Below are 19,968 nucleotides of genomic sequence, written 5' to 3' on the forward strand. Positions count from 1 at the left end.
AGGACAGCTCAGGCATTCTTAATGAGGTTAAACCTAAAGAAATTATGCTCTGTGTGGGTGTACGCAGCACATATGTACTATCTGCTGAAATTTCTTCGCAGAAAGCATTTAGTCTCCTGTTATAGGCAGAGAAGTCAGCACCTCATTTATGCATCAGCTCTAAAGAAAGATCTGGATACTTACAGCCAGTTACAAAGAGAAAGTACGTACCACTGCAAATATAGCTTGAGCAGCAGACAGAGTGTGTGCCTGTATGATGTGCTAGCAGAGGGAAGTGGCTCAGTGATAGTGTTGTGTAACTTCTGCTTATATAATCAAGTGTTTCCTTCTTGAGTTGTCTTGCTTTAAAGTCTACCTCTCGTTCCAGTGTCTGTGGAGGATGGTGCGTCTTCTTCCAGAAACCATTAATAGCATCAATCTGGATCGGATTCTGCTGGATATCCACATCTTCATGAAGGTCTTTCCCAAAGAGAAGCTGAAGCAATGTAAGAGTGAGTTCCCCATTAGGACATTGAAGACTCTGCTTCACACCCTGTGCAAGTTGAAAGGGCCCAAGGTTAGAGCAATCACGAGTCATGTATTTTTAAATTGGATGTTCATGCAGTCTCTAGGATATTTCCATTTTTTTCTTTTTTTTTTTTAATTCCCCTTTTTTCTCATTTTAGATCTTAGATCATTTAACAATGATAGACAACAAAAATGAGTCTGAGCTAGAAGCTCACCTTTGTAGAGTAATGAAACATGCCATGGACCAGGCTGGAAAAGCTGATAAGGATACAGAAAAAGGAGCTTCTCGCATAGTAAGTAACGAAAATGTGTTGGCAGGGGAAGGGAGTGTAAAGTAATTTATTTAAGAAATAAACTTAATTTTGTGTTTGTGGAATATCAAGTAGTAATTCCCTTTTCAACGTGCAAATAATGTTGGAAATACTCTTATAAAGCGAAATTTTCATTTACGGCTGTTTCGAGAATTTGTTGTGTGTGTTGACCTGAGTATTCTGTGCATATCCCAGGATGAAGTACTCTTCAGGATATTCAAATGTGTGGCACTAGTTTTGTGCTGCATGGTACTGCATGTGATCTACTAAAAGTTAGCCATATCCAAAATAGGTTTTAAACACTTAACTTCTCAGAAGGAGTCTACAGCCCTTGCTCACATTCTGTGTAAAGTGGCCATGTAGAACCCTGATCACTGAAAGGTTTTCTTCACCTTGGGAAGCTCTGTATCCAACTAGTAGGTCTGAGGGTGTCATGGATTTTTCTGTTTGGTTTTATTCATTTTGTTTTAAAAGTCTCTTTTTCTTTATTTGTTTAGGAGGAAAAGGCTTCAAAAGCCAAAGTCAATGATATTTTGGCAGAAATATTTAAGAAGATTGGCTCAAAGGAGAACACCAAGGAGGTGAGTGCCCCCTTCCTGTGAGGAAGAGAACATAACACACTAGAATGGTATATGCAGCAGTTGTAGTAATACACAGCAACTCTTCCCTCCCAGGGCCTGGCAGAACTGTATGAATACAAAAAGAAATATTCTGATGCAGACATTGAGCCCTTCCTGAAAAACTCCTCTCAGTTCTTCCAAAGCTATGTGGAGAGAGGCCTCCGACTGATAGAAACAGAACGAGAAGGGAAAGGACGCATTGCTACTTCTACAGGTACACCTTGTAGCAAAACTGATTGGTTTATGAGAAGCAGAGATAGAACAGTTACATGTCTCCTGGTAGAAATAAATATTTGCTTACATTTATGGGTTTCTGAAGCAAGCCATGTATTTTCTTGCTGCTCATGTTGTTTCACGAGGCACCATTTGTAGGGAGTATGCATTCTTTACAAAAACAGAAGTAATAACCACACTAAATGTAGAAAACATCTGAAAGACTTGGCAAACATCTGGTTCTAATCCATATCCTGTAGTGTGGGTTGTTTCATATGTCTGGTATCAAGAATTGGTTCTGCAAGGTATAAAGCTGGTTTAAAACAGTAGCAGCAGCTTTCAGAATTTCCTTTTACCTTTTTACTAAAAACATATAGGAGGCTTTTTATAGTAGTATTTTCTGTTTCTGCAGAATTTGTGATGATCTCTTTCCAATAAATTAGCATTTTAGTTGGGTGAATTACTGTAAAACTGTTCATTGTTGAGTCCTTTCACTGCAGATAAATACAAAGGAGTAATGGAATATTAGGGAAGGAATGTGACAAATTATTAGCTGCCAGTAAAAGCTGATACACAGTCTAGCAAAACTACCTCTAACTTCTATTTCTTACTCGTTTCATAGTGTCCTGTGAAACATTAGCCTTTTCTCTACTACTGCTCCTTCTCCTATCCCTGTATTGTAGATTCCTTTAGGAAGATAGATAGTACGAGGTTCTTTCAGAACTTCTAAATGTGTCCAACTATGCAGGACAGAAAATTCTACCTCTAATTGTGAAAGTTTGTACAGCTGAGAAATAGAAGTTCAACAGTTTTCAACCCCAAATTTATGTGCCATGGTTGTCTTTTTTTTTTTTCTTCCCTAACTTTGTCTGATATAATAAAACATGCTGTTCCATATTGTAACAGTGCTTTATGTAGAGTAAGGTATAAATGCTTAACCTTAATTCTCCTTTTATCTATTTTAAACACCGTTGTAGTAAATCAGTGAGAACAAATCCTTGTCCATGCTAAGTCTTAGAATTTGCAATTCTTCTAATAATGGAAAAGGTTTTTCATCATGTAAATTCCTTTTCTAGTCTCTTGGTAGGGAAGCTTTAAAAACCTTGTTATGTGCATTCCAGAAGTCACTCTTTGAGACTGAGTTGGAAAAAAAACCTTCAAGTTGCACAAATGGGAGATAAAGAAGGGTTAGAATCAGTGGTTATCCCAAAAGTATGACTAAACTAGAAATAGACAGACAACGCTAAGTATTTCCCTCCTTGCCAATTGCTCGGTTCTACCATTGGACATTATGGTCACTGCTGATGCATATCAGCATCTTCCTCTCCCTGCACTGTTCTCTCAGCTATTGGCTTCACCTTCTAGAGCTGCTCTGCAGCCACTCCTTAAATTTGTCCATTTCTTCTCTTGGTTTTCAATTGTCACTTTTGCAAGGAAACGAAAGGCCAGATATGTCTATACTAGCAAATGCAAATAAGAGGTTGATTATTTTGTCATCCATTGCATCTTATTTCAAGGAACTGACCAAGAGATTTACTCTTTTCTGATGTTTTAAATTTTTTTAACTTTCCTCCTTCCTTCCCCTCATCCTCCAGGAATTTCTCCTCAGATGGAAGGAACATGTGTTCCTGCGTCTACCCACACTGTATCTTCATCTATAGGAAACACAAATGGGGAGGAAGTGGGGCCTTCAGTTTACTTGGAAAGATTAAAAATCCTCAGGCAGCGTTGTGGCCTTGACAACGCAAAGGTATTGTACTTGACAACACTTGTCAATCCCCTGGGGAGGCACTTCGTTTGCACTTTTTTTTTTTTTAAGAATTCAAATGCCAGAAGGCAGATTCCAATCAGAATTTATGATCTTTTATTTATAATGCATGTCCTAGCTACTCACTGCATGTCACTATGTCTAGTAGAAAAGGCTTTAAACTCATTACTTGGCCAAGTAGGCTTGCATTTCAGCCACTCTGTCTGCATCACTGGTGTTATGTGCAGGTTGTTTCTACAGGCCTGTTGCTTATTATCTTCTCTTGCTGGGAAGTTGAGTCTCAAAAAGGTTCAAACAACAACTGTTCTCTAATAGTTAACACCTCAGAGATGAATGATGTGGAAAATGTAGATCTTTCTGCTCTGAAACAAAGATGACAGCTGAATTAAAGCTTTGAAGTTTTATATATTTTGGGTGTATGGATACTGAGGTACAGGAATGCTGAATGAGCTTGGCATTGGAAACCTGTGAAGCAAAATTTCTTTCAGTTCAGTGATCTGTGTGTTGGGAATCTAGTGCCAATTCCTGAAATTTGAATTTGGCCTCATGAGAAGTGATGTTCACTCTAGGAATAGTCATCCAGATGCATCACTGTTTTAACCTTTGACACAAGTTTGAGTTCAGTTTAGAGCTCTGATGAGGGGAAATGTTTCCTAGATGATACTAACAAGGTAAGTAACTCAGATGGAAATATCAGTTGGTAAAAGAACAGTGAATTGACACAAAGAAGTCTTTGACAGGTTCAGTCTTGCCAGTCAGTTAAAGTTTCCTCTTCTCATTCTTCCAGAAAATTCATTGTCTGCTGATGTTGCACATAGGCAGGGATTTTTCTCTTGTGTTGGAATTTAGGCTGTTCAAGACTCTGGCAGTCTATCTTAATAAAACTCTGGTCTGCAGATAATTTTTTGGTCTTGAAAGACAAGTTTCTTTGTGTCCCTGTTGACATAAAATTAAAAATTAACTACTCAGATGATAAGAATTGAGTACTGTAATTAGCTTTGCATGGTACTGACTTTATTGCTCCAGATCGCCTTTGTTGTAGTGCTTCTTGCCTTTCCTGTTTTTATTGTTTTCTGTAGAGATGAAAAAACATTGATTATGATTTCTACTTTCTATATGGCCTTTACCACTATGTATTTAACACTTCACTTTCCTCCCTCACAGCAGGAAGACAGACCCCCTCTGACGTCTCTGCTCTCTAAACCAACACTCCCTACAGTTGCATCCTCTACAGATATGCTTCACAGCAAGCTCTCCCAGCTGCGTGAGTCCCGGGAGCAGTACCAACATCTGGACCTGGACTCCAATCAGACTCATTCCTCTGGCATTGGAACTACCCTGGCTTCATCCTCCTCTGCAGCGGCCAATATTGATGACTTGAAAAAAAGATTGGAGAGAATAAAAAGCAGTCGCAAATAGAGATGCAAAGAGACGGTATCGCTGTTGCTTGGGGCTGTCTTCAGCTTTAGTTTACTAAACTAGAAGTCTTCATAGTTAAATGGCCTCGTTTAGGCCTAATGTATACAAACTGGTTTATGTATAATACAGTGGATTTTGGGGGGTTGAGTCATTGTGGCACAAGTATTTGTACATAATCTGCTTCTCAATGAGCATCTCTTTGACAATAGAAGGCTGTCTGTGTATTAGTTTTAGTGTACAGACCTGTAAACAACCATCCTCTTGCTCAGACTAGTTTCTCATGACTTGGGGTTTTTATTTGTAAAGTTGTCTGTAAAATCTTTTCCTAGTTCTTAACTCTTAGAAGACCTTTAGTGATTTCACTTTTAATTTTGTGAATTTTTCTCCATGTAATCCTTCAACCGTTGATTCTGTATGGACACATGGCATGAAGTAACTAATTTAAGTGTCTTTTGTAAATAAAGTTTGCATTAACTATACCAGCCTCTATAGGAACAGCAGTGACTGCTGGTTAGAGGTCACTCTCTATTTCTGAATGTTAGTGACTGGGCATCTAGCAACTGAACTAAGCTGGCATGAACCTTGGGGCTTGGATACACTATAAGGAAGATGAGTGGAAATATGTGGGTGCAGTCCTGAGACTTTGCACTCTTACTTCTATGAGCAGTAGTACATTTTTCATATAGTTGCTTTTTTGTTTTGGAATAAGTTTCTGTAACTTGAAAATACTTCGTTTGCTGAAATGCTTATTTTGAATTATCTAGTCCTTGTGATGCTTTTACCCAGACTGTGTGGTCACATCTGAGGGAGCTTTCTTTGAGGGAGCCTGTTGGTATGGAATAGCGTAGCAGTGTACAGTCAGTGGACTCATTTGTCCTGAGCTCATCTGGTTAAGCAGTGTTCCTCATGCAGGTAAACCTCACTCACTACTTCTTTTTATTCTTAAACATCAGATGTTACCATGTTGTAACTAAGACACCTAATAGAGCTAGTCTGCAAAAGTTGTAGCCACTTTTTTTTTTTTTTTTTTTTTTTTTTTTTTTTTTTTTTTTTTTTTTTTTTTATGAGTGATTAGCCTTTTTCAGAAGCTCCAAATAGTGAAGATTAAGACACACTGTGTATCCTTTCTAGCCCTTTCATTTCTAGGGAGGTGATGTATTTTCACCTTATTACTGCACTTCCATGTGAAAACTGGTTGTGAAGCATGAATTGCACATCTGTTCCATAGCTAGAACAGAGTTATTGAAGAGTTGGACAGGCAGACTTAAAATAACACACTTCTATGCTAGATTTTAATCTGTTCCATATAACTGCTGCTTTTGTTGTTTGCTATGTGGACCAGCCGTCTGCATAAGAGCCATTACTGAAACTGTCTTGCCTGATTACACTAAAAGCGTGGCTTTAAATTAGTACTTGTACAGCAGATCTATGCCAGAGCTTCTGCAAATGTCTAAAATCTTCCTTTCCCAGGACCTCTAGGCTGGGGTTGCAGTTGACATAATGCTGCTTGGTGCTTATGGTGAGTTTGCACACCGTGATAGCAGGTGATCACGAGCGTTCTCCATCCTGTGTTAACTGATAGGATGCCATTCAGTGCTCCACTGCCTCGATTCAGTAGTCAGTCTCCTCTCATAACCTGAAATGGGCATGCACTTATGGAACAGCTCTCTTACAAGTGGAGGTTTGGCTCTTATTGGTAAGTGCTGTGGTTTTCTGCACTTAAACTGGGGCAGTTTGTGAATAGTTTGTGTCAGCTGACACTAGAGTTACTGCCACTACCTCTCAATTACTAGCTGCTCTCTGAAACTTAGTGACATTTAAAATAATCCCTATGTTCCTTTACCATATTCAGCAGACATTCTGAAGAACTATTTGTTAATTAGCTCAGGATGTTAAAACAGCAATGCCTGCAAATCTGTATAAACTATTTTAAATTTGAAGCTGAATCAGAAGTGAAATACAGGAATAATTGAGTAGCAGAAGATACAGTTGTTTTTATGAATGAGTTTTTGCCCTGTGTCTTTGTAGTGTTTGGTTGGACTCAATATCCTGGGAGTTCTGAACTAAAACTTGTGCACATAAATTAATAAAGCCTAATCTTTAGCCCAGACAATATTTAAATAACATTAAACTGAATTTTAAAAATGATTCCTCTGTATTGTTTGTAACAAGTCAATATGAACAGTAACTTCTCCAGAAACGGTATGGTCCTGGTTCCCCTCTTTGTCACAGATTATTTGATACTAGTGAAGGCATGAGGCTTAAAATTTAAACATTAGAAAGGCTAAACATTTTCAGTGTTCAGTGTCTGTGCTTATCAATGAGTTTAAACAGTCATGAAACTTAAGCTTTTGAGGTTTTGTTCTTCAGATTTCTTTGAGAGGTTGGTTTTTATGCTTTATTTAGGCAATCAAGTTGGGCTGCTTCAACTTGGTTCCCAGATGAGCTATCTAAAAGGAGGTGGCCAGACACTAATTGATCAGTAACTTTTTTTTAGAATAACTAACTTCACTGTTGCCTGTTCCTGGGACGTTATGGCATTGTGAGTGAGAAGTTTAGAAACGTGGTGCCATAGGGAGCAAAGAGAATTTTCTGATCTCATGATTGTGTTAGTAGAAAATTGGGCTGAACAAATTCAGTGGTGAAGAATTTGTGTTTACTGCTGTCCCTCTGGGTCCTCAGTCGTCCACAAATTCCTGCTAAAGAGGAGTTTATGAAAGACTGAAGCTGGCTTTTGGAGTGATCCCTAAACAGCCTTTATAACACAAGCAAACAGGTATTGTGCAGGATGCTTCCATTGCAGGCTTTGACAAGGACTGCATGAATTGCTTCCTTCAGAATCTTGCTGTGCAGGTGGAAAATACACAATGAGGACCCAGCACCACCTGCTGTGTAGGAACTTACTGGAAGTGCTGCTTAATGTATTCAAGCCACTATTCCTTTGTAGGATGGATTGCACACAGTGGTGCTGGTATTTATTGCCTGCTGTTGTAGCTGGGAACACTTTGTCTGTTCAAAACAACTTCAAATTGCTTTACTTTTGACATTGGTGTTTTGTGTAATGCCACAGGTACTGTAGGGTTGTTATCTCCAGTACATATGTGGGTCAAAAACTAAAACAGAAAATTAGTTGTCTTGAAGGGAGGAAAAGGATAGTGCATGAGGCCACAATCTTTCTTGCTGTGACTGACAAGGCTGTTATGTGAGGTCCAAAACCTGTTCATTATAGCTGATGGAAGGGAGGGGAATTTGTTTGAAGCACAACAGGTAATTAGCAGTGTAGCTCATGCTGTGGTAATCCTGGCTTCTGTCATGACTTAGATCCAACTGCAACTAAACTCAGCATGAATAAAAAGAAGATGGGTTTCAGAGCTTTTATTTTGAAGGGATAAGACTTTGTCAGGTTGTAAGGATATAACTTGTTTTACTTCAGGATTTTCTATGCTTATGTTTTAAAGTGGAGCATTGTAACAAAACTGAGATCAAGTAAGGTAAATGTTTCATCTATCGCGCATGATTTTCGATGGCTTTTCGTATCCACTTTTTCAGGCGGAATACATGGGTGTAAAATCCATATTTGCCATCTCGGTCACAGCCTTCTCCCCATGAAACGATTCCTGCTTGATACCAACGGTTGTCATCTGGGTTCTAAAGTAAAGAAAAAATGGGATTGGCACAAGGAGCAAGAGACTTTATAGAGTCCGAGAATCATTAAGGTTGGAAAAGACTTCCAAGATCTTTGACCAAACACCTCCATGTTAATTAAACCACATCACTGAGTGCACTCTTTCAGTGAAGAAGTTTCTCCTGATGTCCAACTTGAACCTCCCTTGGCACAGCTTGAGGCCGTTTTCTCTTGTCTTTGCTTGACAGGAAAAGGAGGCCAAGTGCCCCCTAGCTACATCCTTCTTTCAGGAGGTCTCCCCCGAGTGTCCTTTTCTCCAGGCTAAACAAGCCCAACTCCCCCAGCCACGCCTCATAAGACTTGTGCTCTGGATTGTTTAGCAAGCTGCTAAACAATCTCAGATCTAAACCTTGGATGTGCACCAGCCTTTTTAATGATGGATGCTACTTTGGGATTCACACTGGCATCTCCAACAGAGTGTATTGGAGTCATTTTGTCTCTAGTCTTAAATGTCCAGTTAAGAATTGGCCATCACTCAGGGGTCCTGCAGGTCATCTCCCAATATGCTGAGAGCTCAATATATAGAAATGGGGCTGGATGACTGCAGGATTTATCTCCATTGCTCACCTTGGGTGAGCTGGGTTTGCTTCAGCCACTCAGCAGTGGCTCAACTCTGCTGCTGTTTTTCAGACTATGAAGTTCAGCATGGAACAAACCTATCTCCATATATCTTAAAAGCTTGAATTTGTTGAACTTACCTTCATTACAAAAGGTCCCCCACTGTCTCCTTCACAGGCGTCTCCTCTCTTTGACTCATCAGGACTGTAACCTACAGGCAAGAAAAATGGACATTTGGCTGTAGGGGGAGTGGCTGGTGTTGGCCATGTTTTCTTTAAAGTTTTGGGATAAATAGTGTAAATATTTTGGGAGCCATGAGATTGTTTGTTGATTCTGTCAACTCTTGGACTTTTGTTTTTCATCCATGTAAAAATTCTAACACTGCATCTGTCTTTGCAGCATTCTTGAATCTACCCTCTGTGCTCTCATTCCCGTATTTTCATCAGAATTGCTGTTGGTGTCACTTGCACTGACATTGTACAACACCTGTAACTTGAGCTACGGTGCTTTTCTTGTCTTAGAAATTTACTTGTAATAGTCTGTGTTCCCTGTTCTTCTATTTACTGTAGAGGCACATTGCTGTACCCATTTTGACCTTCCTGTCACTGTAAGTTCTGCTTTTCCTCTCCCCAGCTATCTTCCTAAAGTCTCACTGTGAAGAGGAAGAGGATTTCATTCATTCCTGATGAACTAGATAGTTTCTCTGCATTTTCCCGTCACCTGTGTCTTCATTCTTTTCTGTATGTCTGCATCTCAGCTGTTTCAAAGAATGTCATCTTGAAAAAGAATCCATAAGAGCTCTGTATTTTCAGCACACTCGTGTAATTGGCTTCCATCCTAACTCAAGCAATCGCATGCATTTAGATGCAAGCAGCACAAATTTAGTCAAAACCCACAATACTTGCTTGTAGGAACTGATAGTCTACACAAATGAAGAATACAGCAGAAACTATTGACTGGTACATAAATCCATAGTCTCTTGGTAACTTGAATTCTGTGTCCCCTTCTCACTTGAAAAGGGTACGATGCTAGAATAGATTTAGGAAGGCGGGAGCCTTCAAAATTTGTAGCCATAAGTATGAATGGGCACCAAGAGATTGAGACATGCTAGTAGACAGGATAATGGGTGTGCTAGTAAATAGGATAATGGGTTAATTTAGAAAGTCACAGAACTGCTCTATGTACTGGCGAAAAGATAATTTTATCTGTACTCTACTTGTCCCACAGCTGCTGCTAGCTAGTACCATTAGACCAGTGCCTGACACAGGTTGGTGTTGCAAACTTCATTCCTAGCTTTAAGTTCTCCAGCCTTCATGTTTTCTGAGAGCTGAGAAGGTTCTTATCATAGGGAAGTTACTCTTTGTGGAGAGCATTTGCAAATTTATCAGAAAGTAACCTTGCTGCACAAGTCACACCAGGAGCTCAGAGCCCTTGACTTCTCTAGCAAGTTGTGCCTGTGGACTCCAGTGTTACTTACCTGCACAGAACATGTTGTCAGTGACTTTAACTCTGGTGGATGCCTTGCAGGTACGTTGATCTACAATGGGCACATTGACCTGTTGCAGGACTGTGGGCAGGTTGGAGGGGTTAGTGGCCCACGTTTCTTTCAGGTTTCCCCAACCAGTTACCCTCCCTTTGTAACCTGCCAGCATCAGCCTGTGGAAGGAAACACAAGTGTAATTTAAATGTATTGTAACAGCTTTCTCCTGCCTGGCCCTCTTACTGCAAATAGCCTTGAGAAGTCATCCTTTTCTCTCTCTCTTCTCCTCACCTCTGCACGACCTCTTTGGTAGGCAGGCAGACAGGATGGATGTAGTCACTGAAGCTGATGGGTCTCTTTAAGTGCATGAGTGCAATGTCTCGGTCCATGTTCTCCTTCCAGTTGTACTTGGGATGGATGATGATTTTATCCAAAAGAGCAATCTTTTCTTTATTCTTTTCATATCTGAAATAGTTATGAAGGAAAGAACTCGCTGTACAGTAGCAGCTGAGAGTCTTGTGGAGTTTGTGATACTCTCAGCTTTGTACCCTCTGAGACAATGCTGTCTTTACATATGTGCACCCTTTTAGATTTCCCAGGCTTCCTTTCTCCCTTTCAATTCAACTTTCAGGATCAGCAAAAGCAGCAAACAACGGCCCCGTTAGATCCTGTTATTGTGAGGCATCCAACATTAGCTATAATACTTCCTCAGATACTGAATGACAGCCCAACTGCAAAGTATCTTGTTACTTCTAGGGGAAGCCTAGTTGCTTCTCACTTCATTCAGACTCTTACTTTGCTCTTACGTGCTTGCCAATCCGCACCAGTATGTCACTTGTACTTAAATTCTTGTCCCAGGGTGGATAAAAAAGACAATGAGCAGCAGTCAGGATCCAGCTGTCACTGATGAGGCTGGCACCACACAGCAGCTCCTGGGGAGACTTTTTGTAGAGCATCACCTGCCTGAGAGATGTGAAGGAAGGAAGCCCTTAGCAGAATTAAATGGGTCCTGGTGTAGAATTGGCAGTGAGCAGGAAGCAGCATTGCACTATACTGACAAAACTGCCTAAGTAGCTCTGTAGCAAAAGTCTTCCCTGGACATGCATATCTTATTTAGTAGGCCATTTACCCCATTTCTTTCACCTGGAGAAGTTTCTCATCTTTTGTTCCAGCAAAGGTGGAAATAGGAGGACATGAAGATGAAATACACCAACACATTTGCTTTTTCTGGTGGTTGCATACTTGATTCAAAATGCAAGTTTCTTTCCAGGTATTTTAGTACTACTCTGTTAACCACTTTGAGAAGCTTTGATTAGAATCTGTAATTTCTGCATGCTGCCTAAGATAGGCAAGCCCTTTCATTTCTACCTGCTTGAGCTGAAGAGAAGGAAGACACAATTCCCAAATGCAAAGACAGTACTTACCAGGGGGAGCTGCCGACTTCTGCATCATCCCCATTGACAATTCTTCCTGTGTAGGAATCCAACAACTCCCTCTCACTTTTGTCTGTTATCTTTTTCTTCTCAAATAAAGGACGAGTGCCACAATCTGAAAAAATATGTAATCTGGCTTTGCTACTCTACCTCATTGACAGCGAAGAACTGTTGTCTTTAGTCAGCATGCAAAACTGGAAGATTTTAGAAAGGAACTGCTACTAGCTCCATGATTGGAACTGGATATTGACTTCTGAGAGGTCTTCAAGAAACTTAAGTATCTTCCCCAGCTTTTAACAGCTTTTGGTTAGCTGATGTTTCTGAGGAACAGTGAATAGGAAGAAGCTACAGTCCTTCTGCAAATATGCTGTATCTAGAGTTTTTGCTCACCTGCTTCACCAGAACCAAAAGTTTTTTCATCAAAGAAGGTTTTGAACTCTTTAGGAATAGTAGAACGTCCTGCTAGTCCCTCAGACTCTTGGTTCTCATCCTCTAGTAAGCTGTCTGAGAGATGGAAAGACAAACATGGTAAAAGGCTTAAGTGTCAGTGCCATAATTATCAGCCACGTATACGTTCCTTTCCCTACACAGTGGGTCTGATGAAGGAATGATGTGTTAAAACACCAGTGCTCTTTAATGTGCCTTGTCCACCAGTGTGAGTTTTCAGGGAGAACCCCTGACAGAGGTAACAGTGTCATGCACCTGAGGCAGGGTAGTGCATGTGATACATGGACAAACAGGACTCATGTGCGTAGTGCACGTACATCCTTGTCTATGCCTCCTGGCCAAGCACTTCATTCTACTCCTGTTATTTTCCACTGCTTCAAATGTGTGCCTACCCAAACCTATGCAGACTTCTCACCGCAGTAGTGCAGATCACAGTAGTCAAAGTAGGGTGGTTCATCTGTGACACACCAGACACCCTCGTCATCTCTGTCTGGATTCCGACAGTAATTCTCTTGCAGCTCCACTTCTTGGTCGATGTGTTTTCCATGGAGCACCTCTTTGGCTCTCTCAGAGTTCCATGGCAGACACTTAGCTCCAGACATAGTGACTGAGAGGGTCCCTGTGTAAAGCATGCCTTTCTCTGGTTCACAAGGCTCCATTGGTGCAGGTTCTACGGCCAGTGGAGTAAATGGAACTGTTGTTCTATCTTCACCTGGAAAGACAGAGAGCTGTGATTTAAGCCATAGCTGCGCACTCAGAAGTGCTGTTAGCAAATAGCACCACAGCCCCTCTACTAAAGCCTACAGTTCTGTGGGGACTCCCATTATGTTTGGAAGCTCCCACTGTGTTTCCATGCATGTGGTGGCCCCCTAAAATATTGCAGTGTCAGAGGTGGTCCAGCAGTATGTGAAGTGAGGCTGGCACTATTCATCACACTTCTCTTTGTCACTAAGATATGAGGAACAGTATTCTGTTCCCTTCCGGGGCATCTGAGAACCAGCTCAAGAGAGATGGATTGGTGTCTCAGGCATCATAATTCTGCTTTATTAGGTTCTCCAATACCTTATTCTAAAATGCTTAACTAGGCCATATTTGGGGGAGCGTTTTACTGTGGTATTCTACTAAAATGGCAAATTTAACTTATGCCGGTGCTTGTAAATCTAGTAAGTGAAAATTTTCCCTGCAAGCCTTCTCATAGTTTTTCTTACAAGTGTCCTAATGACTGCAAGTCTTAAGCAGTATTTCCTGAGGGAGTGGGTATCCAATCTGTTCTTGCTTGGCTTCAAGGTGCCTTCTCCTTGTGCACAATGGGAGTCCCCATGTGAAGGGAGACCCCATTTGACTATTCACTCTGCTGCACAGCAGCCACTGGGCAAGTAGCCTTCACCTTAATCAGTGAAACTGCTTCTGTTTTTTGACTCATGTCAACATGATTATAAAAGAACTGTGCACAAAACTGAGGTTTTTCTAATCTTGTTATATCCACGCACATGGAAGTGTAACTGTAAGATTACTGCAGGTCAGAAATTAACTGATGAACAGAGTTAGCACTTGATGGCCTCAAAGCAGAGCAGCATTTCATCTCAGTTTGTTAGATTCTGCAGACCAGAGCAATGGTAATGGCTTTCAGAATTTCGAAATAGCCCATGTCAAAATGGTTGCTGACCTCTAACTTTTGATTATGAGTTGTTGCTTCTAGTTTCTGTTTTGGGAAGAGAAACTTCAGTGTGAGAAGGTTCTTTCCTTTACCAGTTCTGAGACAGAGGTCGAGCCCCAAGGGAGATACCTCTGTACTGGGGAGAAACGGGAATGTGTAAGTGTAGGGGGATGGTCATCCATGTCCAATGCAGTGATGAGAGAAGGGCATCTTCTCTTTACTTGAGATTGTGAGTATTAAACTGCACACCTCCACAGGAGAGAATGTTGAGGCAGGCAGTCAAGCCCAAACTGAAATTATTTTGTCCTAAAGGTAGGAATTCAGACCAAAAAACATTGACTCATGGCTGTCACAAATTAGAGATAACCAGGCAAGGATTTTGGGGTGACTGACTAGAAAATACTGTACTACATTCCACAAGACTGCTGATACTGGTTTTAATTTAGACCTAGATTAGCATAATCTAGAGAAAACAGCTCATTATGTATGGGCAACTCAGTGACTTTTCTTCCTCAGCTCTTTTACCCTTTAAGATGCAGCTTCTCTACTTCTACTGGCCTCTGTTCATGTAAGCATTCCTCCTCCTTAACCCTCTCTTTGGCTGCTTTAGTATCAGTGCAGTGTTTAGCTGTGAGTGAAGGGCTCTCTGCAGTGCTGGGGCATACCACACACAGGGATGGGACACGCCTCCCGTTCCACCGTTGGGTCTCGGGTGTAGCACCATGGCCCTTCCGAGTTGTTGTCTGGGTTCCTGCAGTGGTTCTCAATGAGGTTGGGATAAATGGTGGCATTAAATCTATGAGAGACAGAGCCTGTTAGGCTAGGAAGAAAGGACACCCTGGAGAACTCTTAAGGGGTATGCAGGAGATGAACTTACTTAGGAATATGTGGGTATTTGCTTGTCCACACTTGACATTCAATCCCAGACTTGGTGTGGCTAATTGTTCCCCGATAGTTCTGGCCCAGCCCAAGAGCACAGTTACCTGACAAAATCCCAACACAGTGTAAGCCAGGGTCAGTGGAACTGGATCTTGCATTTTTCAAGGTCAGAAGTACCTTCTCACATATCCCTTTAACTTTTGCTGGGTGCGTGAGCCTGCACGAGCAGAGGCATCCTCTTCCCATGAGAAGAGCACACAGCCTAAGCTGTCTCGGCCTCATCAGAGGGAGCTGTCCCTGAGGGCTCTGTGCTTTGCTTTGGCTCAGAGCCTTTCTGAGAGGCTGCTCACACCTAACTGTCGCAAGGATAAAGATATTTACCCCGTGCTATTTCAGTGCACAAGCCAGATTATTGAAATAGTTAGTGGGAAAGCAGAGTAAGAAGTAATTTCAAATTCCTCCCCTGGTATTTTTCTGTATAATTAGAAGGCTTCTCTAATATCAGTTTATTTTTTTTCTGTACAATCTCTGTAGGAAGCAAGTTCCTGGAACTCACTGTATCTAGGAGATTGAGGTCAGCATGAAGTTCATACCTTCTAGACAAGCATCCAGAACTGTCCTGGACATTCCCAGGCCCTGACATACTAGCAAAATAAGAAGAAAGAGACACATTATATAAAAGTGATGCTTTGAGAGGCATCATCATCAATCCACATAAGCATCATCACCAGTTTTTCACTCATCTAGAGACCAAGTACAAGTGCTTAGCCCTGGAAAGTGAGCTCTTAAAAGAAGGAGCCCTCTCTCCAGGAGAGAGTGCATCCTAAGGGATAAGAGTACCTGCAGGACTCAAAACAACCTACCTTGATATTTTGACCAAAAAATGTCCTGTAAAAAAGAAAAAGAAAAAAATATATTTAGGGCCACAAAACATGAAACCTTTTTCTTGGCTACTGCAATTCAAACCAGTAAGCGAATGTCCCATCACAAAAAAAAACCAACAAAAAAACCCCACTAATCTAGCTCTGTTTGTACCAATTACTATGGAGTCAAAGCAAAAAGTCTGATACAAAACCACATTCCCACACATCAGACTCAGGAATCAAGACAGGACTGTTGTTTCTAAAGAGACCAAAGATGCTTACAACCTTCATCAACCTGCAGAGCAAGCAGAGCTTTCTGTAGAGCAGTTGGCTACAGTGCAGAAGTCCAAGCAACTGAACCTGGAATTTCTAAGGCCACAGATCACATGTAGGTATTGTTCAGCTCTTTGGATCTACATCTCTACCATGTAGCCTGTGGCTGATTGCTTTTGAAGTACTCCACAGAGGTAGTGTCTTGTGGCTTAGGCTCCTAACTGTTTATCTGTTGTATTTTTGGGGTGTGTAAAAATACAGGGACACCAGCCTTGGGGCTAGGAGCAAATCCCAAAAGGATGCAGCACAAATTTAGCAGAGTGAGTGAGTCTGGAAACTGGAAAAAGGGACAGGGCATGCAAAAACTTGAGCTCAAAGGCGTCTGAGGCACCTGCACTCAGAGTTTGGCTGCTATGCCAGTGCTTCTGCGAGTGTCTGGGACAGGAGCTCACATGTGTGAGGTACCATGCTGAACGAGTGGAAGATGCTGTTCAGGACCAATGGCACCTTGTCACTTCATGCATAGAGAGGAAGAGAAAAGAACCTGAGCTTTCAGATGTATTCCCTGCAGTGACTCAAGAAGGGAAGCTCCCTAAGGAAGCCTGAGCTTGCCTTGGGGCGTGCACACATCAGCCTCATCTTTGCTTCACAGAACTGACTATTACAGCCCTGGCCCCTGGCTGTGTGTGCAGCCTGCTGGTGTGTCCCTGCAGAGGCTGCCTGGGGCAATGTTTCCTGGTACGTACCGTCTGATCGATGGATTCAAGGGCTTCGAAAGCCTCCTCGTAACTGCATTTCTCCTCCAGGCACTCTCGCTCCAGGTTTCCCTTAAGCATCTCTTCCAGAAATCCCTTGTTGGCACGTCGGTGGCGCTTGAGCACTGACAGTGCCTGCCCCTTTTCCAGGAAAACTATCAGGTCAGAACACTGCCAGTCAAAGGGCTGCTCACAGCCAGAGGGCACCTTTGTCTCCCCTTGCAGTTTCCAAAATCCACATGCAGCTGATGTGGTGATCCCACAGCCCAGCCTCCCCCAGCGCACCATACAGAGACGAGAAGCCCTGTCAGGTGTACGCTTAATGATCAAAGCAGGTTCTCTGGAATTCATCTCGTCACAGCTCCCATCACTTAGGGAACAGAAGTGACAGGAACACTGCTTCCTCAGCAAAACTGCTCTGCTTATTTGCAGTTACATAGAAGCTTGTTTGCTTTGAGCTTGCTGCTGTCCCTGTCCCCAGCCACTGTATTTCTGTCTTGCTAGCCTCAGATCACTTTGATAAGCACAGCTTGTTTCCATTTCATGTTCACAGCCCCTGATTTGAGACCTGGAGACAGGTCTTCCCCCACATAGTAGTGGGTCTGAGAGGACTTAACCTCGTGTTAAGAAAAGACAATTAGAGGCTCTAAAAAAGGAGCAGTGAGCAGGAAGCTGGCATATTTTGTATGACCTAAAGTTCTGACAAGGGACAGCTGGGGAAGCAATGGAGAATTTAAGTCACCTAGGTCCAGCTGAAGAACTCTATCCCCAAAAGCCCCATAGCTGTGTTAATCTTGATCCTGGACTGAGCCACAGTCCCCTTCCCTGCTATTTCCCAGGTGACCCGTAAAATCCACTGAGTGCTGTCACCAGCTGACAGGTGCATCCTCCTATGTTCACTCAATTCTTAGCACCCTTTTGCTCCCAACTTCAAGCTTTTAGCCTGTCCTCCTGACTTGAGGAAGAAAACTTGCCACCTGTGCTACCCATAGAAAGAACTAAGCCTTTCTTCCTCCTGTCATCTACTTGTTCTTCTGCCCTTGAGTCTTACCTCCAGCGTGGCTCAAGGTGAGGTGCAGAAGGCTGGAGAAGAGCAGGCCCCTCAGTATGCTGGTTTTGGTGTGCGCCATGCTGCTCAGCCCTGGCTGCAGGGGGATTGCAAAGGAAGCAGAATAAGTGGAGTCACAGCCCTGCTGGGTTAATATTGAACCAGAATGAAGAAACAGGACTCCAGGTCGTGGTATGTCAGGGACAGTGGGACTCTTACCCCTCCTCTCTTGGCATCTTTCCCTCCCTTCAGAGCATCTTCGTTTCCTTACTTAACTTCCTATTTCATATCTAGGACGATGGCACGAGTAGCAAGAGGACAGGTGTGTCCCAGGGCACAGGGAGAACTTGGGCTGGAGAGAGGTCCCTCTGCCAGCTCACAGCCATCCCAGCCAGAGAGTTTGCTCCTTTTCCCTGGCATTGCTCCTGTGCAGTCTCTGGAACCATCGCTGCCTCCCCACCATGCTGGTTCAGGTCCCTGCTACTGACTCTTCTCAGAGGCTGTACTCTAGCAGCCTCAAATGCAGGAAGACTTTGAGACTTCCTTAGCCATTCCCAGTCCTGTTTTTAGCTGCAAGCCCCCCTGATTCTTCCTAGTGCTCAGTTGTCTTTCCTTCCTGCAGTTATCAGCAAGCTCAGCCTCAGCTATTTTGGCACCACAACACACACTTTCAATGTTCCCCCTTCTCCCTTGCCCATGACAAGGAGCAGAAAGGGTGCCTTCGACAGCCCTTTGGGAATTTAAATTTTCCTCCCAGTTAGGTCAGCAGTTCCATTTGCAGTGCATTCTTCCCAATGCCTTGTAATTCCCAGCTGAGTCGAGGAGGATGAGGCAGCATGAAGGCTGAGTTCCCCCTTTCCCCCATAGTGGAACCTACCAAAGTCCATCCAAAAGGAAACAGAAACTCTGACAAGCAGGGAACTAGCACACCCAAAACCAGCCAGGAAAACAAGGGCTTCCAGGAACAGGGGGACAGGAATGGTCTGGATGTCATGAAATCAGCTATTAAGTCAAGAACCGGACTACCTGAGCTGTGAAGGCTCTGATGATTGCTACAGCAAGCAGACCATTAGCAAGAGTGGGAAAAACAGCAGAAAGCAGGGCAGGAATTGCCACATGGAACAAAAGTGCTTCCTGCCAGCAGGGAGCGTATTTTGTGCTGTGCCTCTGTGCAGCTAATACATCTGTAATGTTTATCTCCATAGAAGGAGTGCAAATATTAGCATTAGGGTGGCTGAGGAATGACTCTGGACACTGGTACAAAGAGCAGTTGCAGAGGCTTCCTTCCTCACATGAGAGTATCTCCTGTTCTCATCCACACACATCTCTACTCCTTGCTCTGGATTTTAGAGAGACACCTTTAGGAATGGCTGGGATTCCCTGGGTGGAAATTACTTGAGTGGAAAGTGTGTGCATGGGATTAGACACAGCCCTAGAAATACCCATGTTACTTAGCATTTAGGCAGAGAGCATGGGCAGGGACAGGAAAAAGCACAAACAAGAGTGGTGAGGTCAGAGCTGCTGCTGTGTCCCACACAGCCATCTCCACTCCTCACTGGAAGAGGAGGCACAAGCAACTTTCAATATCCTCAACCACTTTCTTTTTCATTTCTGCATCTCTGCTTCTTCTTTATAATAACTAGGCAGCTTTTACACTGCAGCTTAAGTCAACTTTGTTATACTTGTGCATAGATTTTTACCCTCTTCTTGTCTTTCTTTTAAAGGAATGGTCTTACCACCTTCCATGGGATCATGCAGTATATAAGGCTAACTTTAAGCAATGCTACAATACAGCAGTTAAGCTGTTATAAGTTAAGCTTGGTTATCAGAGAGGTATAAATGTCTTCTAATACTTAACTATGGCATCTTCCTTTAACATTACTTCTGTTCTGGTTCCTACATTCATTTTGTTGCTTAAGCATTTGTTTGAAAAACCTTTACTGAAACTAATGATGATTCTGTCACTATGTCTGGCTGCTTCTTTCCCAGCTGCTCTTCTTGTTTCCCCTGTGATACAAGACAAACCCACCCATCAGGGCAACTAGGTTGTTA

The 19,968-nt window shown here is 42.5% G+C and overlaps 2 protein-coding genes across 6 annotated transcripts in view; one reads left to right on the forward strand and one right to left on the reverse strand.

Moving 5' to 3' along the window:
• CKAP5 (cytoskeleton associated protein 5) overlaps positions 1-5,317 on the forward strand; it is a 51,068-nt gene extending 45,751 nt beyond the window's left edge. For all 4 annotated transcript variants that reach the window (XM_063398439.1, XM_063398442.1, XM_063398441.1 and 1 more), the window contains 6 exons: positions 368-556; positions 666-800; positions 1,316-1,399; positions 1,493-1,652; positions 3,247-3,401; positions 4,584-5,317. In XM_063398439.1, coding sequence (XP_063254509.1) covers positions 368-556; positions 666-800; positions 1,316-1,399; positions 1,493-1,652; positions 3,247-3,401; positions 4,584-4,838 — 978 coding nt within the window. In that variant the 3' untranslated portion in view covers positions 4,839-5,317. The remainder of the gene's footprint in view (positions 1-367; positions 557-665; positions 801-1,315; positions 1,400-1,492; positions 1,653-3,246; positions 3,402-4,583) is intronic.
• The window catches only part of F2 (coagulation factor II, thrombin), a 329,241-nt gene extending 311,167 nt beyond the window's left edge, over positions 1-18,074 (reverse strand). The window contains exons 1-14 of one of the 2 annotated variants that reach the window (XR_010080538.1): positions 17,920-18,074; positions 16,860-17,023; positions 15,841-15,865; positions 15,571-15,621; positions 14,976-15,081; positions 14,764-14,894; positions 12,857-13,153; positions 12,385-12,498; positions 11,986-12,109; positions 11,357-11,524; positions 10,853-11,026; positions 10,559-10,737; positions 9,222-9,292; positions 8,234-8,486 (exon numbers count right to left, since the gene is read on the reverse strand). Coding sequence is in view for 1 of the 2 variants with exons in the window: in XM_063398444.1 (XP_063254514.1) it covers positions 8,343-8,486; positions 9,222-9,292; positions 10,559-10,737; positions 10,853-11,026; positions 11,357-11,524; positions 11,986-12,109; positions 12,385-12,498; positions 12,857-13,153; positions 14,764-14,894; positions 14,976-15,081; positions 15,571-15,621; positions 15,841-15,865; positions 16,860-17,023; positions 17,920-17,998 (1,827 nt within the window). In the remaining variant the exon portion in view is untranslated. Of the gene's footprint in view, positions 1-5,471; positions 8,487-9,221; positions 9,293-10,558; positions 10,738-10,852; positions 11,027-11,356; positions 11,525-11,985; positions 12,110-12,384; positions 12,499-12,856; positions 13,154-14,763; positions 14,895-14,975; positions 15,082-15,570; positions 15,622-15,840; positions 15,866-16,859; positions 17,024-17,919 lie in introns of those variants that run through there. The other variant, XM_063398444.1, reaches the window with a different exon arrangement.
• Between the last annotated feature and the right edge of the window lie 1,894 nt (positions 18,075-19,968).

The sequence above is a fragment of the Prinia subflava genome, chromosome 5 (assembly GCF_021018805.1).
Source record: "Prinia subflava isolate CZ2003 ecotype Zambia chromosome 5, Cam_Psub_1.2, whole genome shotgun sequence".
NCBI lineage: Eukaryota > Metazoa > Chordata > Aves > Passeriformes > Cisticolidae > Prinia > Prinia subflava.